Here is a 27,815-nt window from a genome sequence, read left to right on the forward strand (position 1 = left end):
CACTACACTCAGTTTTTCATCCCTTGCGGTAAACAAAACTAAAAAAACAAGTATTCTTCGACTATATATATACAATTTATTCTTACCTTGTCCATCGAAAGCTGTGCCTCTTTGCTAGTCCAGAATTCCGTCACCTTCCCCCCCCCCCCACCACCAAAAAAAAGGCCTCTTTTTAATAAGCCATATTTGCTGCGAGGTTCTCCATCGTCGTGCACAATTTCAGTTCTTGGTTCTGGATGATGGAAAGGATGTTGGAATCCGGCTCGAAGGACCAAAATGTCAGGAATATTAATCTATCAAGCATTGCACAGTCAGTCGGTGAACAAGTTTAAAGGGGCGATTGACTGCAAAACCGATTTTAACTTGTCATAGTTGAAAAATGACAGTTTGGTGTGTAAAATTTACATTTACATTTACATTTAGTCATTTAGCAGACGCTCTTATCCAGAGCGACTTACAGTAAGTACAGGGACATTCCCCCGAGGCAAGTAGGGTGAAGTGCCTTGCCCAAGGACACAACGTCAGTTTGCATGACCGGGAATCGAACTGGCAACCTTCGGATTACTAGTCCGACTCCCTCACCGCTCAGCCACCTGACTCCTAAAATAGACATACAGTGAACCTCAAAGTCCATTGACGCCTCTTTCCTATATAAATCTCACAATTTGTAACTGCTGCTGTGAAACGATAGCTTTCAAAAACATTCCCCGCTGTGACGTCCCAACGGGGCTCCTCCTTTTTTGGCTCTTTGTCACGCCCCAACATTTACCTTCAGACCAGCCCACCGGTGTTCTGGCCCAGGAACATTACTGGAGCTCACGTAGATCTCAGACACTAGTTTATCGGCGCGCTGCTCTGTAGCCTACTTCCACGGGATTTGAAAGAAGAAAGAAGAATTTTTTTCTAAGGATATTGAAAATGGACCACGGTCGTAAATGCAGTGTTCCAGGCTGTACAGGGAATGCTGACAGTCATAGTCTTCCCACGGAACCTGTGGTGTTGTTCAATGTTACTCATAATAGTTGATTGACATGTAGGTTTAACCAATAGGGAGCCCTATGTTGGTAGACTGGGGACCAATAGGATGAGGGAGTGAATGTGGGGTGCGGGGGTCAGTTACGAAGTGAGCAAGGAATAAACATGCCAAGCTTAGTACACAGTCTGTCTCACGCGCATTATTAAGCGAACTTGACATGGTGTCAGAAGTGCTGTGTAGCTAAAGCAGGATATGTAAAAGTTGTGTAACTGTAGGGACGTAGGTAATAGTTCGGAAGAAGTGTTCAGTGAAGTTAGATGAGCGATAACGAGCAAGACTGGGAAGCAGCTAGCATGGCGGCTAACACTCCCAGCGCTACGTTTAACATCCAGCCGCCGGAGCCCTTTGATTTTTCCAAGCCGAACGACTGGACAAAATGGATTCGGAGATTTGAGAGATTCCGTCAGGCAAGTAACCTGTCTGCAAGCTCCGAAGTCCACCAGGTGAATTCCTTGATATACTGCATGGGAGACGACGCAGATGACGTCTTGAGAGGCTTAAAACTAAGTGCTGCAGACCAGCAGATATACGCAAAAGTGAGAGACGGATTTGAGTCTTTCTTCATTGTTAGAAAGAACATCGTATATGAGCGTGCACGTTTTAACATGCGCAAACAGGTGGCAAATGAAACAGTTGACGTTTTTGTAACTGCCCTACATGCATTAGCAGAGCACTGCAATTATGGGACATTGCATGACGAGCTAATCAGAGATAGGATCGTAGTGGGACTTTCTGATACAAAGCTCTCCGAACGTATGCAAATGGAGAAGGATTTAAACCTGGAAAAATCCATCAACATGGCAAGACAATCAGAGGAGATAAAAAATCAACAAAACACCCTGAGGAGTGATGCCAGTAGTGTAGTGCAGATGGATGCTGCCACTGTGGACAGAGTGTTTGAAGGCAGAAGGCAAAGAGAGACGCACAAATTCAACAAATACAAAAGTGATGGAGCAAAGCCACACTTCAGCAGCCAGAGTAGACATCCACACAGCTCCCAGTGCTACAAATGTGGTGGCCCACATCATCCTAGACATGAGTGCCCTGCCAACAATGCAAAGTGTCATTCATGTGGGAAAAAAGGTCATTTTCAGCGTGTCTGTCGTGCAGGCGAAAACGTGGACGGTATTGAGACGGAGGAGGAGGATGAAAGTTTCTTCCTGGATTCTGTGACGTCCGACAGAGCTGCATGGACCACTAAAATAAGAATAATGAACACCAGAATCAGGTTCAAACTCGACACCGGAGCGGATGTCACTGCTGTGTCACAGACTGATATAAACAGCATATTTTCCGATACACAGCAGCCTGTTCTCCAGAAGGCAGAGAGACCCTTGCTCGGTCCGGGACGGATTCCGCTGGATGTGTCAGGGTTCGCCAGACTGCAGCTGAGGAGTGGAGGCAAGCAGACCGTGCAGAAGGTTTATGTGGTCAAAAATCTGAGCACGCCCTTGCGGGGTTGGAGGGTGTGGTCTGTCATGTAACTGGGTCTAGTTAATGGCGTAATGTTATGGGCATGGAGATGAGGCTACCACAAGGGGGCCGGGGAGCAGGGCGGTAGGATATAACAGAGCAAGACGTTAGATACTACACACACGCCACGAATAAAGGACACTTCTTGTATTAAACGTGTCACGGAGCATTCATTCCGCAAGCAGAAGCTTGTACATGGTGTCAGAACGCAGATTTGAGGAATGGCGAAGTTCAACCCACCCGAACCGATGGACTTTACACGGCCGGAGCAGTGGCCGGAGTGGAGGCGACGCTTTCAACGGTACCGAACGGCTACTAAGCTAAACACCGAGAGCGGTGTCGTACAGGTTAGCACGCTGCTATATGTGTTGGGCAAGGAGGCCGAGCAGGTTTTCAGCACTTTTGTTTTTGTGGGTGAAGAAAAGGATGATGACTACGAGACTGTGTTGGCCAAGCTAAATAATTATTTTGTTCCGAAAGTGAACGTTATACACGAGAGGGCTCGTTTCCACCTTAGGGCACAGAAGCAAGGTGAATCAGCGGAGGAATATATCCGCATGCTATACGAGCTAGCCGAGACATGCCAGTTTGGTCCAGCAAAGATTGAAAACATAAGGGACAAGCTGGTTATAGGGATCTTGGAAAAAGGGATGTCTGAAAAGCTACAGCTGATGGCAGACCTGACACTGGACAAAGCAGTGAAGATGGTGAGACAGGCCGAGCAGATAAAGAGCCAAGTTAGCCAGCAGGCTATAGCTAGCTCAGCTGAAGCTAACTACCTCAGTGAAGTGGCGCGGAATCATACACGCGCGGGGCCTTCAAAGCCACACAGTGGAAGAGAAGAAAAGGGCGGCAGCTTTTCGTGACAGAGGTGGAAAACCACCCAACACAAAATGCTACAGGTGTGGCAAGGACAACAAACATGCTCAGTGTCCAGCTAAAGCTGTACAATGCAGGAATTGTCAGAAAATAGGACATTTTGCGGTTGTGTGTCACTCTGCCAAGGTAAATGAACTGACTATAGCGGAACAGGATGCCGACCAGTCTAACGGACGTTTTTTAGGTGAAGTCAAAGCGTACACCTACATCTCAGACAACAACACTACACCTTGGACAGTAAAACTGAAAGTTTGTGGGACACCTCTCTCCTTTAAGATCGATACTGGTGCAGATTCCACGGTGATTTCAAAAGAAACATATCCCCAGCTCAGACACCTGCCCCAGCTAGAAAAGAACGACAGAGACTTTGACAGTCCTGGAGGTAAACTGAGCTGTTTGGGGGGATTTGTAGCTTTAACGAAATACAATATACCAAAATATAAGACCAAAATATAAGGTCCATGTGATTGAAACAGCCAATGGCAGCAACCTGTTAGGTCGAAACGTGGCTGTGGCAATGGGACTAGTACAAAGAGTAGAGGAAGTCCAGGCGTGCCAAAGCACGTTTGGGCAGGATTTGGGACTCTTGAACATAAAGCCAGTGAGAATTTGTTTAAGAGAGGATGCAGAACCATATGCAGTTAACACGTCGAGGAGAGTGTCTGCCCCTCTGCTTCCTAAAGTCCAAGCTGAACTGGAGAGGATGGAGAAATGTGGCGTCATTGAGGAGATCACAGAGCCAACGGAGTGGTGCGCTCCAATGGTTCCTGTCCCGAAGAAGACTGGGGATGTGAGAATCTGTGTTGACCTCAAACGGCTCAACAAAGCCGTTAAGAAGGAGAGGTTCGTCCTACCTACAGTGGACGACATACTGGCTCGGTTGGCAGAATCGTGTGTGTTCTCCCTGCTCGACGCTGAAAGCGGGTTTTGGCAGATCCCGCTGGAGCGCGATACAGCCAAATTGACCACATTCATCACACCCATGGGAAGGTACTTCTTTAAGCGACTCCCTTTTGGAATCTCCAGCGCACCGGAGATATTACAGAGAGAAATGTCAACCTTGTTCAGAGGCCTGGAAGGAGTTGAAATTTACATGGATGACATTCTTGTTCATGGACAGGATGAGAAGGAGCATGAGGAAAGGCTCCAAAATGTACTCCGGACCCTGGACAACGCAGGCTTAAAGCTAAATTACAAAAAGTGTCACATGCGTCAGAGGCAGTTAAACTACCTAGGTCATCTCATCGACAGAGCCGGCATCCGGCCTGACCCCGCAAAAGTCGGTGCCATCACAGAGCTACAACCGCCATAGGATGTGCCAGGTCTGAGAATGTTCCTGGGCATGGTCCATTATCTAGGGAGATACCTGCCCAACCTGACAGATGCACTACAACCCCTAAATGACCTGCTAAAAGATGACACAACCTGGATCTGGGATGCTGCACAAGCAGACGCCTTTAAGAGAGTAAAACAACTCGTCACCACCGCACCAACTCTTGCCTTCTATGATGTACACAAGCCTACAATAGTGAGTTCGGACGCAAGTAGCTATGGGCTGGGTAGTGTGCTACTGCAACAACACCCTGAGGGACTGAAACCAGTAGCATTCTGTTCTAGGGCACTGACTGATACAGAAAAGAGCTACGTGCAGATAGAAAAAGAGACTAGCTGTGTTCTGGGCCTGTGAAAGATTTTCCACTTACCTGTATGGCCCTAAATGAGTTCATAGTGCACACAGATCACAAACCGTTGGTTCCTCTGATTAACAATAAAGACTTAGATGCAGTTCCCCTGAGGTGCCAACGCCTACTTATGCACCTGATGAGGTACAACCCCACGGCAGACTATGTTCCGGGGAAAACACTGACAGTAGCTGACACACTATCTAGACAGCCACTACCCTTCATACACAGTGAAGTGTGTGAACTAATATGTGATGTCTCAGCATTTGAAGCCGCAGCTCATGCAGCATGGCCCGTATCTCAGCTGAAGCTGGACAGGATCAAGCAGGAGACGAGCATGGACAGAGAACTGCGAGTGGTGAGCAGACAGGTGATCGAAGGTTGGCCAAAACACGTGAATAACATTCCAGCTCAAGCAAGAGCATACCACCAGTGGAGGAATGGACTGTCTGTGTCAGAAGGTCTTGTGCTCTATGGCGACCGTATCGTCATCCCGCACAGCATGAGAAGTGACATATTGCAACGTCTGCACGATGGGCACCAGGGCATCACTAAATGTCGCGAGAGGGCGCACATGAGCGTGTGGTGGCCTGGTCTGGAGAGCGAGATTCAGGACCTAGTGACAACATGCCCAGAATGTATGGAGGTCAGACCAACACAGAGGAAAGAGCCTCTGATAACCACACCGCAACCACAAAGGCCCTGGCAAAAGATTGGAGCGGACCTCTGTGAGTATGCAAAGCAGAACTATCTGGTCGTTATTGATTATTTCTCTCGCTATCTTGAAATAGCCCATCTGCCTGACATGACGAGTGAGACCACCTGTGCACGGCTGAAAAACATGTTTGCCAGGTGGGGGTGTCCAGACGAGCTACGCACAGACAATGGAGGACAGTTTTCAAGTAAGAAGTTTAAACGCTTTTCTGTGACTTATGACTTTCAACACATTACCTCCAGCCCACACTACCCTCAGTCCAATGGGGGGGCTGAGAGGGCAGTGCAAACGGCGAAAAGGATCCTCCGGCAGGCTGACCCGTTCCTGGCTCTCATGAGATACAGAGCTACTCCGCTGCATGCCACGGATTGCAGTCCTGCCCAGCTGATGATGGGCCGACAGATCAAAACAACAGTGCCTACAGTCGACAAGGTACTGTCTCCAAAATGGCCCGACCTTGCAAAAGTGCGCCAAGCTGACTCCAAGGCTAAAAGCAGCTACAGGCGTGCCAACAACACTCGCCACAGTGCCAGATCACTTCTGCCTCTCAATCCGGGTGACAGTGTGGCAGTGAAACTCGATGGTGAGTCAGGCTGGACGACAACAGGGACAGTCCAAATGCCACACCCAACTCCGAGGTCCTACCTGATCCACACGGACCATGGGACACTGCGAAGGAACAGGCGACACTTGCGCCCGACGTTCCCTCCTACACAAGAGCCGGACACAACAGAGGACACACAGGTGGCTGAACATTCCCCACCTTCACCTGTTAGACAGACTGTTCCACTGGGGCCCGTGGCACAGCCCCCTGCTCAGGCTCGTGTATCTTCATGGGGGAGGATTCTCCGCCCACCAGAGAGACTGAAAGACTTTGTGATTAACACATAGCTTGCCTATTGGAGCAGAATAATCTCCAGCAGCTATGGAGGTGCATGAGTAGTCTACCTCATTACCTCAGGTTACCCCGTATTCTTAAATACGAATAAGGACGAAAAAACAAAACAAAACAAAAAACGGGAGGGGAAGTGAAATGTGGGGAAACTAAAAGAAAAGACAGATGTTATTGTTAACAGTTTAAGGAGACATGTGGATGTTCATGGTTTAAAACACTTTTGATGTGGATATTGTTTAGTCATAAGCATTTACAGAAGCTAATGATAGGGCTTATAAAAGGTGTCTTAGGAGTCATAACTTTCAACTCAACAGCTGAGAGCTTGAGTTACAGTCATGTACTGTTAGAATTTTATTTCCATTGTAAACTGTTCATTTTCTTAAGAAGAGATGCTGCACCCTGTTAGCTCTATGCTGTTAATTAGCCTACAGCTCAAAAGGAGGAAGATGTCATGTAACTGGGTCTAGGTAATGGCGTAATGTTATGGGCATGGAGATGAGGCTACCACAAGGGGGCCGGGGAGCAGGGCGGTAGGATATGACATAGCAAGACGTTAGATACTACACACGCCACGAATAAAGGAGACTTCTCAAGTTCTATTAAACGTGTCACGGAGCATTCATTCCACAAGCAGAAGCTTGTACATGGTCTGCCACATCGATGACTTACTAGTGTGGGGGTGGGACCAAGAAGAGCATGACACTCGACTCCATGCTGTGCTGCAAAGAGTGGAGAAAGCAGGCATCACCCTGAATGTGGAAAAGTGTGAACTCTCCAAGAGTGAGATGGCCTTTTTGGGCCACATCTCAGTCACGGGCATCCGGCCTGATCCGAAGAAGACGGAGGCTATCACGGAGATGACGGAGCCCACAAATGTGACGGAGATGAGGAGCTTTCTCGGCATGGTTAACCAGCTGGGAAAATTCATTCCTCAGCTGGCTGAAAAGGACAAAGCACTCCGTGATATCCTCTCGAAAAAGAACTGCTGGGTGTGGGACACGGACCAGGTAATGGCGTTTAAGGAGCTGAAGGAGGCGCTTGCTTCTCCTCCAGTGCTCGCAATGTATGACCCAAACAGAGACACTAAAGTATCAGCCAATGCATCTTCGTATGGCTTGGGAGGCGTTATTCTCCAGAAGGTGGACGGTGAATGGCATCCTGTGGCTTATGCATCGCGGTCACTCTCTCCAACTGAACAACGCTATGCACAAGTTGAAAAGGAGGCTCTGGGTCTCACATGGGCCTGTGAACGGTTCCGGGATTTCCTCCTGGGAAAGCATTTCATCCTGGAGACCGACCATAAACCTCTTCTGAGCCTACTGGGAGCCCAAGCACTTGATCTTCTGCCGCCAAGAATTCAGCGCTTCAGAATGAGGCTCATGCGCTACTCATATACAATCATACATGTGCCAGGGAAGTCACTCTGGACAGCTGACACGCTGTCACGCTCGCCCGTGACAGCGAGCATGTCCCCAGATGAAAACGAACTGATGGAGAGCACAAACATATATGTGGACTGTATCATGGAAAATCTGCCAGCCAGTCCCTCATACATAGAACATCTGAAAGAGCAGCTTAAAGCTGACAGTGTCTGCTCACGGGTCATGATGCTGTGCAGTGAAGGATGGCCAGCGCATGTCAAACAGGAATCAGTGCTGAAAAACTACTGGCTAGAGCGAGCCACACTCACAGTGGAAGACGGGTTGCTCCTAAAAGACTCACGGCTGGTAATACCTGCAACACTGCGGAACGATGTGCTAGCCAGGCCGCATGCAGGACACCAAGGTGTCGTGAAATGTAAAGCACGTGCACGCCAGTCTGTATGGTGGCCGGGACAGATAAACGACATGGTACTCAAATGCAGAACATGCATACAAGAGAGACACAATCACAAATATAGCTGCAAGCAGCAATGGGGTGGCCAAGCAGGCCAGATGACCCAGAAGAAATTTTCGACATCCTCAGAAGAGTGTTCCAAGTACATGCAGCAAGTTTGGTGTGAATCCATCAAAGATTTGCTGAGATACGAGACAACTTTCTGTTTGGCGGCTCTGCTGCCGATTTCGATTGGCTGTACCAGACAAACGGTTTCGAAAATCTAAAATCATTTTGATAGTTTGTGTGAGGATTGCATTGACTATAGCTTGTAGCTTGACTACAGGTAACTAGCGACTGCGGTGTACCTGGCTTCCTTTGCAGTGGCTTACAGTCTCGCTAAACAGAGAATCAGAGACATGACAAGCTCGTCGGCTTTGGCTGGATTCAAACCTCTGACGTTGCCATTGCCAGGACACCAACTTATCCTAGTGAGCGATTCTCAGTGCCGCAAATCACAGTTTAGTTACAGGGTAAAAATATAAGCAGTTTTTCCTGTGGCAAGCGGTTGTCCGATTTGGCCCAAATTTTAACAGCTGTAATTCAGTCCTATTTTGACATGTCAAGGTGATTGTGGTCTGAAGATAATCTGTCCCAAATTTGGTGAATATTTGATACATTTTGTAGGAGGAGTAGGACAAAAACGTTTTATTAATTCATTCAAAATGGCGGCATCAATTTGGCTGGTATCACAAGTTAACATGTGTCAGACACGGGATCGCCCCCCTAGAGGTTAGAGGACACATCTACAAAGCACAATAAATCTGACTCTTCTTGAGTATAGATCCCCTGAGAATGAAACATTATCATTACCATTGTACTGTTAGACAGCTACTGTGGCATACCTGGCTTCACTAAACAGATAAACCAGTATCATGACATGCTTGAGACTTTGGCTGGATTCGAACCTACGACCTTGCACTTCAAAGGAGCCCGTCTTATCCCAGTGAGCCATTTTCAGCGCTGGGAATTACTGTGTACAGTTACTGTTTACAAAAAGTATGCCATTTCTCCTGTGGCACGTGTGGTCAGATTTGGCCCACATTGTTGCCCCAACAGCTGTAATTCAGTCCTATTTTGACGTCAAGGTGATTGTGGTCTGAAGATAATCTGTGCCAAATCTGGTGAATATTGGATACATTGTATAGGAGTAGGGAAAAAAGTTTCATTCATTCATTCAAAATGGCGGCCTCATCAATTCGTCTGGTATCATGCGTTAACATGCGTCAGACACGGGATCGCCTAAGATATCACGAGACATAGGAATCACTTAAATACGACAAACAAATCAACAGTTATTGGTCAAAACACAATTGCCTATTGTAGCGCCCCCTAGAACTCAAATGACCCTACCTTTTTCAGACCTCATAATAACAGGGTCATGAATCCATACACCAAGTTTGGAGTCAATGCATCAAAGATTCACTAAGATATGACCTCACTTCCCTTTTTCCGGATCATTTGCTGAATTTGTTGGTGGCGCTATAGGGTTGGAATGGGAGACATGAAACTTGGTGAACGTGATGAAGCTTGGCCACCAATAATCAGAATACGTAGAAACCCTTAAGGTGGCTTCGCCGCTGCGCGGCTTGGCCACCAATAAGAATACTTAGAAACCCTTAAGGTGGCTTTGCAAGATGCATTTTTGTCCAGATCTATTTTTCAGGAAGATAGTGTAGCGGGGTTTGCTCGTTTAAGATTAGCAATACTTAATTTATGATAAAGTATGTAGTTCTTGGGGGCACCACCTCTTATTGTTAAAGGGATAGAGGAAACCTTATTGAATAATATTGAAATAATAGCCTTCGTAATAATCAGTCTAATCTTAAGTAGTGAATTCTATGAAAGTAGAGCAGATCAGATAACGTGGGATAACGCGAGTATTATAAACAATGATTTATTTAAGGAAATGTAATTATAATGAACAAATACCAGAGAAGTTATAGGTTAGTTGAAAGTGAGTTGAGTTGAACTGTATACAGTAGGTCCTAAACTATGATGAGGGTTGGTACAAGGTGGTAGGTTGAGAGCGCGTGGGGAGGGGAGAGAGAGAGAGATAGGCTTCTGGAGAACAATGGGAGAGTATGTTAACTAATCCTAACGAAAGTTAGGTTAAATCATTTGCAAACTAAAATCAAACGTAACAAATTAAATCACAATATGCCAATGTTCACAAGTAAGAAATGTAGCAATATCGCAGTTACTGTTGTCAGTTTGAAGAAGAAGAGTCAAGGTTCCGTTTGTCGTTGTCAAACGGTTAGAGCAAAGGAATCTTTCGTTCAAGTTCCTAGTGGTCCAGTGAGTTGCTGATTGAGAAGGATAGGTCAGATGTGTCGCGAACACTTCCGGTGAATCCTTGCGAAAAAGCCAGGATTGCTTGTGCGTCGAGGTTTTATAATCCTTGCGAAAGAGGGGTATCCTTTTGGAGGTGAACTCTTTGATTGGTCAGTTACTCCCACCTGGGCGTCCATCCTGAGATTGACGTATGGGTGTGAAGTGGTTGATAACTTTTCAGAGTTCAGCTATTTCAAATGTCCATGTATTGCTTATACTTCAAAATATAACAATACAACATTCATAAATGGTTTAGTTTGTAGATTCGAATCATTTTGATATCAAGATTGACTGATTTATCATAACAGGAAAGGAAGTTACATTAAAACATCAAATTATATCAACACAGCATTAAAGGGAAAGCATACATTATAACACATCAACTACTGTCATTGAAATAGTGTCCCTGAGCCATGTAGTCCTTGAGAATATGTTTGTAAATCCAGAAAAGTTAGTTCTTCCTTAAAATCCTTTGTCTCCATACTGTAAGGCCATTTTGGTCTACCTTCTGACCCCATGCTGGGCCAGAAGCTTTGAAGCTCCTGCTCTGGAGATAAGGACAAAGGGGGAAAACCCCCTTTCTCCTTGTCGGGGGTAGGGGAAAGGTGTGATGGTACGTGGTTTGTCTGTTGGCTCTGCTACATATCCCCCTGCTGGCAACGTCCGATGACTCGACGTCGTTGGGCTGTTGGCACGTAAGAAGAGCAGAGAAAAGACAAACACGACACTACGACAGCATTTCAACTGTAAACATTGGCATTAGTGGACACTAAACAATGTAGGAATCAATGGGCGCTAACTTGGGTCTTATTACTAAGTTTCTTAGAATGAAAGGAAAGAAAAGAGAGATAGAAGTGGAAGTGGGTGCCTTGACTTCCTGGAGTCATGGTCTTATTTGTCAGGGGCCAGAGAAGGTGGCTTATGCGGCGGTAGCTCTAAGGCATTCCTTTTGACAGTACCTCAAAGTAAATCATGTTGGGTTTCTGGTAACAGATTTAAGAAATAAAAATAAAAATATTGGTAGATTGGTGGAGCCATATTCGTCTTGTGACGGTGTTTGCCTATTATTTTGGTTTAAAGGAGGGTTTGTTTTTGTGACTTTGAGACACTTTGGTCAAGGCACCTGTTGTGCACCTGTTTCATCAGCAGTTTGACAGGGTCAGGTTGCTGGTATAAGGCCAGGCCAGGCCTCTGTGCATGGCCTGTTGTCCGCGAGTAGCGGTGTTTTCTTCCGGGGGTTGTGCCACCTTGTCACAGTTGGGGTGCTTCTTCTGGGATGCTTGTCGGCCATGGTAGGTTTTCCTACTTTCTGCACTCTCATCCAGTTGGCATCATGTGACTTATTTTGGACTTGTGATGCTTCTCGTCGCAGGTGGGTTTCTGATGGCACCCGACGGTCATGGCGTTGTGCTGATTCTCTTTGAACCTTGTGTCTCGATGGGTGAGTGGCGTAGCTCTGGGGCGGTCTGGAACGGCCATCTAACCCATGGATCGGGTCCTCTTCTGAGAGATGTGGATCAGACGTGGGATGTCCCCCCCCTTCCACTGTGAAGACTGTGTTCTGGACTTCAGGGTGAGGCAGTGGATAGGGCTTCTTGACGTGGGTCCACATCTTGTTTCGTTTGAAGTCAATGAGGGGTTCCAGTCTGTTGAGTAGATCGTGTCCAATCAGCAGTTTTTCGGTCTCAAGCGGTGAGACATGGATGGGGTGGATTAGGGACATTTCCCCAAATGTTAGCTTCAAGTACAGTGTCTCTGTGACTGGAGCTTTGTTTTGGGTGAAGCTTGTGATGTTGAATTCACTATCTTCACTTTTAATCCATCTTCTGTTTGATCTGGCTATTTCTTTTAGCTGAGCGGCCAAGGTGGGTGCAATCAGGCAGATTTCTGCACCCGTGTCCAGCAATCCTTCGCAGGGCACTTCATCTTCAAGTGTGATGGGGACATAGCTTCGGTTAGCTCTTCCTTTTCTGGAAAGCTCACCCAGAAATGTGTGTAACTGTGGGGCTTGTTTGTGTGTTGTTGTTTCTGGAGGTTGTCTTCTTGTGGGTTTGTGGTGTTTTTGGGTCCTCTTCCCTTTCTTCCATCCAATGGGGAGCCTTTGAGGTGTGTTTTCCGTGTTGGGGCCTTCTAGTCATGCTGGGTCTGACGGATCCTTTTTGTTTGCTTCATCCAATTTTCTTAGTATGTCACTAAGGTTTTTCTTCATGATTTCTATGTTCTCTTCACGTTTTTCTTTTTGTTGATACTTTTGGGGTTTGTTTGTTTTGTTATAGTTGTCCTGGTGTCGTCCAGGGTTGTTGTGTTCGTTTTGGTACGGTGTGGGTCTTGTTGAGTGGTTTCTTGCATTATAGGAGGGTTGCTTGTAGGCGGGTCTGGGTTCGTAGGGTCTCTGGAGTTCTCTTCCTTCTAGTTGTAGGTGTGAGTCTGATTCCACCACATGGACATTTGAGTCTTGAGATCGATTGTTGTTCGCCCATGATTTATATGCCATGTCTCTCAGCTGCAGAGCCGTCATGGTTTCCTGGTTCGCGAAGGTCGTCATGAAGGGTTTTATGGATTGGGAGAGGTTGTTGATGAACACTGACTTGAACATGGGAGTTTCTTCTCCTCCGGGTCGGTTTTCTGTTGCAAAATAGATTTTCCGGAACCTCTCATAGAATGTCTTTGGGTTTTCGTTGGCCTTTTGTTTTGTGTGCAGGGCGGTAGTGCAGCAGGAGCCTTTACTTTCTGAGTGCCAAGCCTTGAGGGTCCGGCAAGCCATGTCATAGCTGTGGCGTTCTCCAGCTGGTTGCCTGTCAAGCAGGGCTCTGATTGAGCTGGAAGAGGTGCTCTTCAACAGGTACAGCTTGTCTGCGTCTGTAGCTCTAGGTAGGCGATCGAGATTAAAGTTCAGTTGTTCCAGATACATCACAATGCTCTGAGTGGGATTGTCTGGATCAAACTTTTCTATGTTCCTGCTCATTTTCAATAGCAGATTTAGTGACACTGCTGGTGGCAGGTCATGCATTTCCCATGCATTTTGTGGATAGGCTGAACGTGAGGGTTCATCATCGTTATCCCATCTGTTTGGGGCTGTGGTCTGAGCGTGTCGTTCAGGTTGGGATTGTAGTTCCATTTTCTGGTCCCGTTTCCTGCTCAGCTGTTCCGCATCTTCTGGTCTCCTTCTTCCGTCATTGTTTGGATCATCTATGGGCTGGATTGTGGCGGTCGCTTTGTACAGCTTTTGAAGGGTAGATAGTTCAGTTCTTGCTTCAAGTAACTCGTCCCTCATCATCCCCTGATCAGCTGTGGCGTGCGCGAGATCTTGGTACAGGAGTTGGATTTTTGTGTGGAGAGCGTGGCATTCTTCTTTTAAGTGGTCGTAGTCTGCTATTTTTCCATTAGTTTCATCCAATACCTTCTCTGTGTTTTTCAGTAGTGATGCTGAGTCCTTGTTGCTTTTCTGAACCCCCTGCATTTCTTCTTTCAGTTCTTCCAGTTCCTCAGCTAGGCCGCTGGCTTCCTGTTGCAGTGTCTCCCGTAATTCTTGTTCCTTTTCCTTAGCCATGAGGGCATCCCTGATGGTACTTTCTTGTTGCGTTAGCTGTGTCTTAGCTCTTTCCAGTTCTTCCTGTTCCAGTCGTTCCCGTTCTCTTTCTTTCGCTTCAAGGGCATCTTTGAGGGTTATTTCCTGTTGTATTAGCTGTGTTTCCTGTTCCGTTAGCTGTGCTTTAGCTCTATCCAGTTCAACAGCCAGGTCGCTGGTTTCCTGTTCCAATCGTTTCCTGTGCTCTTGTTCTCTTTGTGCAGCCTTGAGAGCATCCTCTCGATCCTGGAGAGCCTGTGTCCATTGTGTGTTGACTTTTGTTATTGATAACCTGAGTAGTGCAGCATAGTTGAGACCGAGGCTGGATAGGCATTTGACAATTTGGGATTTGCTCAATATTTGGCCTACATTTTCTATGACCACTTCTTGAGTTTTCCTGGTGATCATATCGAAATTTAGATCGGTCAGCGTTTCCACATATCTTGGGTTTTCTTTCTTGGATAGGTGGACAATCAGTTTCTCAGCTTCCGTGAGGTGAGACATGTTTGGTTCGGCTACTGGAAGTTATTAACACAATGCTATTGTGATAATGTTGATAGGCACTTTAGTTTTGTAGTGGTTTTCTTTTTGTTAAAAAGATATATATTTCTCCTTTTTTTTCTTTCTTTACAAATTAATATTAAAATTAAAATCAGAAGTTAATATTCAAAGATTAACAATCAAAAACTGAGATTAATATTCAGAAATTAAAATTAATATTAAAGTCACCATCCAGGATCAAAGATTCAAATAAATTATTTATTCTTTTAGGTCTATATTAAATCTTAATTTCAGTAATCTTGTTATATTATCTATAAACGATTAGAGAATTTAGATTGAGTAGCTGTTGATTTGTTTTAGCCTAAACTGGACTGAGAAAGTACAATGTATTTAAATACTATAGCACATTAAGTTAGCCGGTTTAGCTTGTAGAATCAAACAGATAATGAACCAAATTGTTGCTGCATCTATAATGTAGCTTTAAATTGGGCAAGGGTTTTACATTCACCTCGAATTGAATGCACAAACAGTGAAGCTTCTTTTCGAAAAGCTAGTTTATCAATTTAGGAATTGTTTAACAATATTGTGGCAGTACAGGCTGCGTTGTTCGGCTACTTCCAAACAAAAGTCCTTTTGGACTGATCGCAGATAGAGTGGGCAAACTAAAAATAATACACTTTACGTTTAATTATTATTTAGCGATTGTTGTTAAAGTTGGATATTGATGAGGGGTAAATAGAATTACAGTTCAGTATGGTCAACAGCGCCGATATTCTGACAACTTCCACTTTTAAGTGCGCGGAATGAAATTCAAATTACAGGTCTTTGTTGACGAAAGGTAACTATTTCCGGTTAAGCAACAATAAAGGTCCTTAAATAAGCAGCTTCTCCTGTCTCAATAATTATTTTACTGTTACTTTACTGATTCTAGAAGTTGAGTGTTTACATTAATGTTGAATTACATGCAAAACAAAGTGAAGCTTTTTCCGAAAAGCTAGGTTAATCAATTTACCAATTGTTTAACAAGGTAGAAGCATATAGCTTAATGTAGAGAACTGCATAGTCTCCTTCAAAATCAAAGTCCTTTTGGACTGATCAATGTCTGTTATCTTCCTCTAACTAGACAATGGCAACTTATCAGTTGCTTGGTTGATTTACTCAACCCAAATGGCCAACACTACTATAATACACCTTTTCGAAGCGTGTATGGTACCAATATAAGTAGTGGTTATGACTCGTTAAAAGGTTCTTATGGCTTCTCTTGGAAGCGCTGCCTTGTAGATTTTACAAAATGAAATGAGACGGGTCGCAGTGTCACTGCGCACGCGCGTACCTCCGCTCAAATGTAGCTTCAGAAGCTAGATAGCTAACCATACAATCCTCCAGTTGTCACGACAAAGCCAATTCAATGAGTACACAGCACAGTATTCAAACAGTGTTTGAAACCGTAGCTATCTGAGGGAATAGTTAAATACAACGGAGCGTTAATTTAACCAAAAGGGTGGGAGGGTAGGTTTCAGACGGAAAATGTATCTCCGTTATAGATCGCTCATTTCAATCTGTTTCAAAGCCTCGTACGGGGCTCCAATATGTAGCGGGGTTTGCTCGTTTAAGATTAGCAATACTTAATTTATGATAAAGTATGTAGTTCTTGGGGGCACCACCTCTTATTGTTAAAGGGATAGAGGAAACCTTATTGAATAATATTGAAATAATAGCCTTCGTAATAATCAGTCTAATCTTAAGTAGTGAATTCTATGAAAGTAGAGCAGATCAGATAACGTGGGATAACGCGAGTATTATAAACAATGATTTATTTAAGGAAATGTAATTATAATGAACAAATACCAGAGAAGTTATAGGTTAGTTGAAAGTGAGTTGAGTTGAACTGTATACAGTAGGTCCTAAACTATGATGAGGGTTGGTACAAGGTGGTAGGTTGAGAGCGCGTGGGGAGGGGAGAGAGAGAGAGATAGGCTTCTGGAGAACAATGGGAGAGTATGTTAACTAATCCTAACGAAAGTTAGGTTAAATCATTTGCAAACTAAAATCAAACGTAACAAATTAAATCACAATATGCCAATGTTCACAAGTAAGAAATGTAGCAATATCGCAGTTACTGTTGTCAGTTTGAAGAAGAAGAGTCAAGGTTCCGTTCGTCGTTGTCAAACGGTTAGAGCAAAGGAATCTTTCGTTCAAGTTCCTAGTGGTCCAGTGAGTTGCTGATTGAGAAGGATAGGTCAGATGTGTCGCGAACACTTCCGGTGAATCCTTGCGAAAAAGCCAGGATTGCTTGTGCGTCGAGGTTTTATAATCCTTGCGAAAGAGGGGTATCCTTTTGGAGGTGAACTCTTTGATTGGTCAGTTACTCCCACCTGGGCGTCCATCCTGAGATTGACGTATGGGTGTGAAGTGGTTGATAACTTTTCAGAGTTCAGCTATTTCAAATGTCCATGTATTGCTTATACTTCAAAATATAACAATACAACATTCATAAATGGTTTAGTTTGTAGATTCGAATCATTTTGATATCAAGATTGACTGATTTATCATAACAGGAAAGGAAGTTACATTAAAACATCAAATTATATCAACACAGCATTAAAGGGAAAGCATACATTATAACACATCAACTACTGTCATTGAAATAGTGTCCCTGAGCCATGTAGTCCTTGAGAATATGTTTGTAAATCCAGAAAAGTTAGTTCTTCCTTAAAATCCTTTGTCTCCATACTGTAAGGCCATTTTGGTCTACCTTCTGACCCCATGCTGGGCCAGAAGCTTTGAAGCTCCTGCTCTGGAGATAAGGACAAAGGGGGAAAACCCCCTTTCTCCTTGTCGGGGGTAGGGGAAAGGTGTGATGGTACGTGGTTTGTCTGTTGGCTCTGCTACAATAGCTAGAGCTAACTGAAGCTGAGTTGAATCACGATAGTTTGTTTGCTAAGCTGTAGTGCTAACGTTACCCACCTAAGTCGATCCTGTTTGCTTCGACAACAGAAGTGGAAACAACTAACGTAATCATGTCAAATGATATCTCGTCAATCTGTTGAAAACAGTGTTGTGTAGACTAAATAGATTTATTTGTACGTTTTTATTTCAAGTCTCCACTTTCGATGTTTCAGTGAGTGTTGGCCATGTTGCGTCTTTGCTCCGCAGGCAGATTAGCAAACAAACTATCGTGATTCAACTCAGCTTCAGTTAGCTCTAGCTATCTTCCTGAAAAATAGATCTGGACAAAAATGCATCTTGAATTGTAGTTTTACATGACAACACGGGTTATTTATTTGAATGAAACACAGTCAGGAACATGAAATAACGTTAGCCCCATTGCCAGTAAACTAAATCATCACACATTCTACCGATGCTAGATACAGGCAGGATACGTTAGCATTGCTAGTAATAACTTAGCAACACCATCATACTACAGCTTGTGGCTGTGATGAACATAAGGTCAGAACAGCACCTCTTTTCAGCAACAGCTTCATAGCAAATCCTGCATTATATTGTCCCAGGTTTTCAAAACTGTCCTCGGGAAATGGTCCGAGCAAATTAATACTTTAGCATCGTACTTAATAGGGATATTCCCATAGATAAACATCAGCCATGCCTGTCTAGTGTCTTGTTCTTTGGGAAGATGGTGAAAAGTGTCAGGATTCCCGGTACAGCCTGGAACACTGCATTTACGGCGCTCCATTTTCAATATCTAGAAAACTTATTAACTTTCTTATTTGTAATTCCTGTGGAAGTACAGAGCAGCGCACAGCTAGCTAAAAAAGTGTTGTAGATCTACACGACCTCCGTTTATGTTCCTGGACCAGAAAACCAGAGGGCGGGTAAATGTAAATTTTGGGGCGTCACAAGTTGCACTGTTTTAAAAGCTAGCGCAAGTTGCAGTTTCAAAATAGAAGTGAAATGTTGATAGGAAAGAGGTTTCAATGGACTTTGAGGTTCACTGTATGCCTATTTTACACACCAAACTGTCATTTTTCAACTATAACAAGGTAAAATCAGTTTTGCAATCAATCACCCCTTAAAAAAAATAATTATGAAGTCTACAACTTTACAAATGTTCACTGTAGTCTACAATTAATGTAGTAAAATCTTAATAACATGCTTTTTTATACAAATATATCAACTAATATGGTGTATTTTATCATCCTGCAGCCGATTTCGCAAGCGTCTCGCAAAAATATTCGACCAGCTGCCGAAACGATCGCTGCAGATCACAGGCAATCGCTGTGCTACGCAGCCCTTCACAGCGAGTGTGGTCAGTCCCATTGGTCCCTTTTGATAACATGGGCGCCGAAAGAAAAACGGCGCAGCAGATCGTAGGCAGTGTGTCCCAAGCGGAAACGCACCATTAGCGTTCTTCGGATTGATAAACAGCCTGATGCAGGCACACCCTATAAGGAATCTGTAAGGAAACCAACAGACACTGTAGTTACAAAAAGAGATACAGGACAAAGCAGCCTCCATTTAAATTTTGACATATCTATATCATAACCAATTGTTGCGGATGCAACAAGAAAACAACACTTGGGCCGAATCCAAATACTCTGTTTTACCCCTACCCCTAGCCCTTAGTTTACCCCTAGCCCTTGTGTCTCGAAACTGAGGGGTAAGGGCTACATAGCCCTATGAAATGAGACACCACTTGGTTACGGTTACGTATATCGATGTCTCCAAAGCAAGTAGTGTTATATCAAACGAAATTCGCTGCTAATGGAGTTTAGTTAAAACTGTAGACATGCTAGTCAGAGAAATCCGGGACTGTTGTGCAAAGCAGCAATGCAACGTTAGCGTAGCGTAGTTTCGATTAAGAACATGGTTGCAAATATATATTTACAGGACGGTGTATAGCACAAAACAAGACTGTCGTTGTTTTTAAATCAATTATTTATCAACTAATACATTTATCGGACTCTGGATTATCTGGCCGCCGTTGTGCAATATTCGTATACACCTAGGTTTCAACTAAGCTCCCGTTTTCACTTGGTTTCTTATACCCCTTCGTCTTAGCCCTACCCCTCGCTCAAAAAGAGTATTGGGTAACCAATTACTCTCACATGAACGCGCAAAACTAAGGGATAGGGGTAAGACAGAGTATTGGGATTCGGCCTTGATGTCAAAATAAATAGATCATAAAATCAATTTCTCTCTGCTAGCCTAGAATTTGCTTTTGCGTGGATTGTACAACTTTTTGCTAGTAGTAGCTACAATCCATGTCCTTTTTACTAGTAGTACAATCCATCCACTATAGGTTGCACAGGTCTCTCTTGCAATAGAGATTTATCAAAAAGAGAACAACCTGTATAAATAAAGGTTAAATAAATGAATTTAAAATGCAATGTTCCTCCTGTGGAGCCTCAGTTGGCCTTGTACCTTTTTGAAATCTTATTTTCACAGCCAATTCTCTTTGCGAGTTATCTACCATGTGAAAATTCCCTCAGAAACACTCTCCTCCTGCTTTCCCCTCCTACTGTATTCGCTTAATTTAAGTTTCATCAAACTGCACCGTGAGAAGAAAAGGTCAACATCAGTGTGAAATCAATTGCCATAGTCTCCAGAGGAACACCTATCGCATTTGCTGATTCGTGCATATGACTCCAAAATTGAAATGAAAGGAATTTTTAATTTGCTGATAGAGAACAGATGCCGTTTACCGTACTATAAGCACTAACTTGATCTGTTTGATTTTCTGGGGTACCAGACATGCAACCAATTGATATTAACCTATTGAAAAATGAAAACCACAGCAACAGGACCAATAATACTCAAATGACTGGAAATCAAATGTCAGGAGGAATTATTAATTATTTCCTGCTGTGTGCCTGTTTCAGTAGCCTAAATGTCAAACCCATTACCTGGCATCCCAAAGTCAATGCACATCTCATATTTAATTTCTTTCTTTTCCACCATGCATGTTTTCTTGGCCTGTCCTAAAGGAAGTTTAATAGCTGTAGTCATAAACTGTAGTTCTCTGTTGACTGTGATGAGGCAGGGAGAGGTGGGAGGCAGTGTATGAAAGCCTGCCCTGGTTAGACAGAAAAATTAGAGGCCTCTGGCACTCTGGGATTAGAGTACAACCCAATGCTATGGCCACATACTGTGGAAAGCATCTGATCTCGCAGAACAGCGGAGGTTTTGTGGTGTTAGGGACAAGTTTTGCCTACTTTTCAGGGCATTGTCTTATCCAACCTGATATGGGTTGTTTTGGGGAGGCCTGTAGCCCATTCTCCCATTTAAAAAAGAAATGCTGAAAAGACGATTATGCCTAGCAGAACTAGCCTACACCCCTTTATGATGCTGTTCAGCTTTATAGTTTTTTAGGATAGATATTGAGGGAGGTGGCTGAGGAGGTGACAACAATGGTTACTGGTGCAGCAGTATCACTGAAGGGGAATTTTCTTTGTCCTCGTCTTCACCTGCAGGTTATCTGGAATGAATATTCCAACACCCATCATCAGCAACAAAAATTGGCTGAGACTTCATTTTGTGTCTGAGAATAACCATAGGCAAAAAGGATTCCGAGCTCAATATCAAGGTAAGCCATAATCAGATTATTTGCCAAACATGATTTATGCTCAGTATACAATGCATGGATAAAATAACAACAATAAAAACAGTGATAACTGTGATTAGCCATGAGGTGGATTTTTTAAAATCTTTGTCAACTGAATAGCAAACACTTTGAGTAATTCTGTTGAGTTAGAGGCGAGGGGGTGGATCCACTTATTCAGACGAGGCTGTGCCCTTATTCTTGTTTCAGCTCTTGACATCAAAGCCACGGTTGTTGATCAAATATTTTTGAATTAGGCTACTCCTATGCCTCTCGTGCACAGAATCCACAGCATCAGAACAATTGAAAATTAATAATATTTCACCCTCACAGTCTCCATTAGTACGGCTTTAGCATTAGCTTTTCCATAAGAGCATGAACTGTTTTCTATTGACTACATACTGTACATTGAGAAAAAAAAGACAAAATGTAAATGAAATGGTAGTTCATGAAACGTAATATATTGCATGAAATGTGTTATTGCAAAAGTATGTAGTTTGGTATTATGGCAACATAACATAAGCTGTGCTTTAATCAATAATACAATTTCTGTGGTAGAAAATTATCAGTCTAGCAAGGACTTTATTTTATACATGCTCCAGAGAATGTTGCAACTACCATTTTAGGTCAGCAAACACCCAGAAAGAAAGCTTGAATTAATGAGTTGACTACAAATGAGGACAGTAGAGTGATCATCAACATGTCAGAAATTGAAATCACTGAAGACACATCTTTCATAGATCTTTATTGAAGCCCATAGAGGACTATATTCAGATGATTGAATTTTGTTCCTAAAAGAGCTTGGTGACTTGAAAATTGAAAAGCAATTGGGACGCTGTTTAGCTTATTGCATTTGAATTTCGTCCGCTGTAGGCTCCTACGTACTTCCGCTCAATTTTGATTTTGCTTCTGTACTAGGTCTGGGCTTGAAGTAAGTAAGTCAGATGTCTCCGGTTAATTTTCTACCTGTCCAATCCGCGAACAGACGGAGTGGCTGAGAACGATGACGTTGATGTTGTGCGCTAGTTTGTGTTGTAGTTCCGTAATGGCGGCGGAGAAATATGCGAGCGAAGCCATTCGGTCCATTGTGGCAATGCTGCCGAATATCCAGAAGTTAAAGCCGGAGCAAGAACAATCTTTGATCCCCACGGTGTTCATTTGATTTTCCAGCTAGCTCCGTTAGTCGTGAAGGAGTTGGCTAAGGCGAACGCTAGCGATTGGTTATGGCAGATCCAGAGTGGCTCTGGGCAGATCCAATAGTTCTAGGGCCAATCCCAATACTCCCCCTTACCCCTATCCCTAGCCCTTACTTTTGCGCGTTCATGTGAGAGCTAGTTGTGTCCCAATACTCTTTTTGAGCTAGGGGTAGGGCTAAGACGAAGGGGTATACACCCCTTAAAACCAAGTAAGATCAGGAGCTTACTTGAAACCTAGGGCTATGTGAATACTGCGTGACCGGCAACAATGGCGGCCAGATCATCCAGAGTCCGATAAACGTAATATTTTCGGCTTAATTAATTTATAAAAACATTATGACAGTCTTGTTTTGTGCTATACACAGTCCTGTACATATATATTTGCAACCATTTTCCTAATTGAAACGTTTCAAAAAATCGCTAGTTTGCTACACTAATGTTACAGTGCTAATTTGCACAACAGTCCCGCATTTCTCTCACTAGCATGTCTACAGTAAACTCCATTAGCAGCAAATTTCGTTTGATATCAGTGCATAACACTACTTTCTTTGGAGATATCGATACGTGCTAGATGACGTACCCGTAACCAAGTGGCGTCCCATTTCTTAGGGATATGTAGCCCTTACCCGAGGGCCAAGGGTAAACTAAGGGCTAGGGGGAAGGGGTAAGGGGGAGTATTGGGATTGGCCCTTAAACTTCAACAGAGTACCCGCCTTCAAGGAAGTTAACGCTTGTCAATGGAGCGAGCCCAGACTCTCTGTACAAATGAAATGTACAAGAGTCTGGTTAGGACCATGCTAGTAGGCTACAGCACATTCAAGTCTTTGAAAATGAGATGTCAAATGGCGTTTTCATTTCCATTGAAATAGTTCGAAAGTGCAATTAAATTTGAATTGAGACTCAAATAATGCTTGCACAAATGGAAAATTTGATTACATTGTTTATTTTGCCTTTAAATGTCCACATTTAAATGAGCATTTTAACATTGTCCACTGTAAAGAGGCGTACGTCTTTGCAAATGAAATGTCAAACCGTTATTCAATTTTAATTGTAATATTGTCTTAGAGCGCCCATATGACATGTGAAAATGCAAGTTGGATTATTGCATTTTTATATGAATATTGTCTCAAATAACACAACATATCTTGAAAATTATCATGCAATTCTGAATTTGCATTATCATTTGAATATAGTCCTCTATAGGCTTCCATAGCTCTTGGCCAGCATAGTGTAAATGCTATGTAGGGGTGACAGTCCTTTACATCACTTGGCTCCTATGTGTAGTTTTCCTCTGGAGTGTGTGTAAAATTATAATTCTTAAGATGTTTTGGAAAAGTGGTCAGAGGGCCTCCTTTTAAACACATACCGTATTTTCTATCTGAAAATCCATAAAAGTTGAATTCCTTCTGACAAATACATTTTCACCTTCTGTTAATCATGTCTCAGCAACAATGAGCACTGCACAAGTAGAAAAACAAATTCTCTTTTTAGCAATTTATCAATGCAGTTGCTATGATATAACAAGGGTAATGGCCCAATGAAAGATGCATCCCAAATGAATAAAAAAAAAAAAAATTATCTGTAGGACAAAGCATTATTCTACAAGAAGCACACACTGTATCTTCTCTCATCTAATACTGTAACTTCTTTTATCTAATGTAATGTTTTTATTGCTCTCAACTAGTGAAAAGCTCTGGAGAGCTCAAATCCAGAGGGGTAAAATTATTACCAGGGAAGGACAACACTAACAAACTCTCTTTGAGTAAGTCTTATTTGTCTTATGCAAATGTTTTATGGTTTGGACTTTTTGCTTGTTTGGGTTTGGGTTGGCTCTTGGTTTTTACTGCATCATTTGGTAAACATTGCTACAGTACTAGATTTTGCAGAAGTGCAGTATTTTGTCTTTCTGACAGCCCATTGCCCTCCAGACCTGGGCACAGTGCCCTGACAAAAATGTGCTCACTTTGGCGAGAACTACACTGGACATAGCAACATAATCTTTATGTTGATCTGTAGAGCTGCAGGGCCCAAACTGTACACATAACCTGTAGGTGGTCCAAAACAATCATGGCCTCCACATGACTGACCACTCATTCAGAAGTTCCTGTTTATGTACAAGCCAATGTATCCTACAGTAAACACTCAATTATATAATATATAACATATCTCGGAATCAAATTGAGTGTTTCTCAACAATGATCTTAATACCAGGTTATAATCTTGATTACCATAGAGTCATTCCAAGCCATAGACTCTGCTGCTTAAATGCATGAATAATGCAACAGCCTACAATAAACTAAATTACCCAATACATTGGGCATTCATATTAACTGAATAAATAAATGATGCAAACTGTGTGTCTTGCAACCCAAACCAGTCTGACTCAAAACTAATGAGCCTTATCAGCAAGAGAGGGAAATACTGTACTTAAGGACTTTGAGTTAAACCAAAGTATCGTCTTTGTCATGTCCATAATAAATTACACACTTTCAATGGCACTTGATAAGGAAAATGATTAACGAGGTCTCGATTACTTGCATACAGTAAATTACTACCAACTTGATTAAGACTAAGCTATTACAGGAGCAAAGTAAAATATTTCATACTTAGTTCTCGAGTTATCCATAGTACTTATGCTCTGTATTATGTCTACAGAGCAGCAGTGCATGATTATTGAGGCTCATGCAGTGTGCTTAAATGTTACTTAATCTTCTTATTTGCCCATGGGTCGCAATTTATTGCCTATATTTTCATATGATGGGATTTAGGGTTGAGGGAAAAGAGTGCTTATAAGTGCCTCATGTTCATGCTTGCATTTGTTTCTGCAGTGAATGAGGGAGGGATCAAGCAGGTGTCTAACTACTGCCCTGACCCAGGAGAGCCTGAAAATGGTAAACGCACTGGTTCAGACTTCAGGTCAGTGTTATTAATGGTTGGTTTCACGAAAGATGACTCCGTTGTTGCAATAATAGGTACATACGGACAAATGTATATTTTGTAAGCACATGTGCATGCTCAAACACTGACATATAGACGGCACAAACTATGTCCACTCAATGTACAATTCTGTATCTATTTTCGGATGAAAGATGTTTTTTAACTGGCTAAATGGGTCAGTTCAAACAAAAGCTATGTTCCCCTATGCACCACTGAATTCATTTTAGCTCACCTGGAACTTGACATGTTTTATGTGTGTGTATGTGGGTTGTACATGTGAGGATGCAATGTGAGGTAGATTCAGTCCCAGCTGAGATGACCCCAAATGGATTTAGTGGTGCACATAACAGAGAGAGATCTGCCAATGTTTCCAGATAAAAGTCCAATTTCTGTGGAACAAGTCTGTATATGGTCCACCCCTGGGATATTACTGACAAGTCTCTCATACATCTACAATAGCTGTGCTGTTCAGTCACTGATGTCTTCCCCTTTCAAGTGATACTGATGGAATGATCAGGAGTTTATGGAACTAAAAAGTACTGTCCTGCGATAGTGCTCTTAAAGTTGTAAGGCTGGGTGTCACCCTGCCCCCACCTCTCATATGCTCAAATCTGGAGTTGCTGGACAGAATCTGTACTTGATGGGTCTCATACCTCATTGTGTAACTTACTGTTGCATTGCTAGTAATATGTTGATAAGTAGGGGTCAATATGTGGTCCGATTGGTTGTTCTACAGATAATAGTTGGGTATAAAGGGAACTGTTAAGCATTGTTCTTTGGATTATTGATCTCCTGAGGGTTTATCCTCAGCTCTGGCTTCTCCTACTCCTTCTCCTTCCTCACCTCTTGCTTTCTCTCTCTGATTTACAATAATAATGGTAGAGTAGGTAAGATTTAAAAACATTTTGTAACATATTTGCCTTGTAATTGATTTCCTTTATTTGCAACGTTATTAAATATCGAGTTAATTTAACTCACTTTCACCATTCTTGTTCTGATTTCTGAAGTCAAATAACTAATTCCATTGGTATTGGCATCATTTGGTTAATGTTACACTGTTCAGTTTATCCCTCTTCCTTTAAACATAGGGGAATAGTTTTGGTTGGTTCAACAAATATTAAACCCCCTACAAAGTGATAAAATAGTAATCCAGATCTAAATTATCTTAGAAAAGCTTGTTTACATGAAACTATTTTATGCAGTGCTTTGTATTAATTCAATGTTTTTTCATTTAAAAAAATGTCAGCATTGGAGCGACTGCTCAGTTTACATGTGACGAAGACCACGTGCTCCAGGGATCCAAGAGCATCACCTGCCAACGTGTAGCTGAGGTGTTCGCTGCCTGGAGCGATAACAGGCCCGTCTGCAAAGGTGAGAACTGAAACTGGTGGGATACATACGAACCCAGCGCATGTCAACCCAGACTCCTACCGCTAGACCCAGCTGGCTGGGTCTGATGAAGAATTTGAGTAAGGCATGGCCTGGGGACTTATGCAGATAGCAGCAGTGCTCACCTTGTTAATAATGGATGATACAGTGGCTCCAGTGTTACACAAAAGCAGAGCTTTGTTTCCTGGGTTGCTCTAATTTGCATTAGCCTAGCCTAGTTACAGTACCAAACTTCATGTTTTAATTTATCCTCAAAGCTGTGTTGCCTATTTTTCAATGAAGCTGTTTGTTTCACTCTTTGTTATGTATTCTCCTCAGTTAAAACATGTGGATCGAACCTGCAAGGACCGTCTGGTACCTTTACGTCTCCTAACTTCCCTATTCAGTACGAGAGTAATTCCCAGTGTGTGTGGATCGTCACTGCCAGCGACCCCAATAAGGTACGCTTGACTCCTCACTTGTGAATGCTTCATATGGTATGATAAGCAATTAAACTCAGTGTTTCTCCTAGGATTTCTTTCAGGGGGGGCAGTTGACCAAAATGTTGCCTCCCATTCATTTTCAATGGAAGTCACATGACACCTGGCAGCGCAAACAGGTCGCCTAGCAAGAGAAGTGAACCCTGTTCTATGTATTTATTAGAGCATTTGTGGATGAGCAAAGTCAGTATGTTGCTAGTCAAAACCAAACTAGCTAGCATAACACAGCTAGCACGGTATATGCAAGGAAGTAAATGCTATTCCCAGCACCACATGGCGCTGCTCGCGCTGAGCAAA

The 27,815-nt window shown here is 43.1% G+C and overlaps 1 protein-coding gene across 1 annotated transcript in view; it reads left to right on the forward strand.

Moving 5' to 3' along the window:
• Positions 1 to 27,815, forward strand: part of LOC136943733 (CUB and sushi domain-containing protein 3-like) — a 384,366-nt gene that overhangs the window by 112,503 nt on the left and 244,048 nt on the right. The window contains exons 6-10 of the mRNA XM_067237158.1: positions 21,390 to 21,502; positions 24,398 to 24,475; positions 25,542 to 25,629; positions 26,897 to 27,021; positions 27,358 to 27,479. Of these exons, the coding sequence (XP_067093259.1) occupies positions 21,390 to 21,502; positions 24,398 to 24,475; positions 25,542 to 25,629; positions 26,897 to 27,021; positions 27,358 to 27,479 (526 nt within the window). The remainder of the gene's footprint in view (positions 1 to 21,389; positions 21,503 to 24,397; positions 24,476 to 25,541; positions 25,630 to 26,896; positions 27,022 to 27,357; positions 27,480 to 27,815) is intronic.

This window comes from Osmerus mordax, chromosome 6 (genome assembly GCF_038355195.1).
Source record: "Osmerus mordax isolate fOsmMor3 chromosome 6, fOsmMor3.pri, whole genome shotgun sequence".
Taxonomy (NCBI): domain Eukaryota; kingdom Metazoa; phylum Chordata; class Actinopteri; order Osmeriformes; family Osmeridae; genus Osmerus; species Osmerus mordax.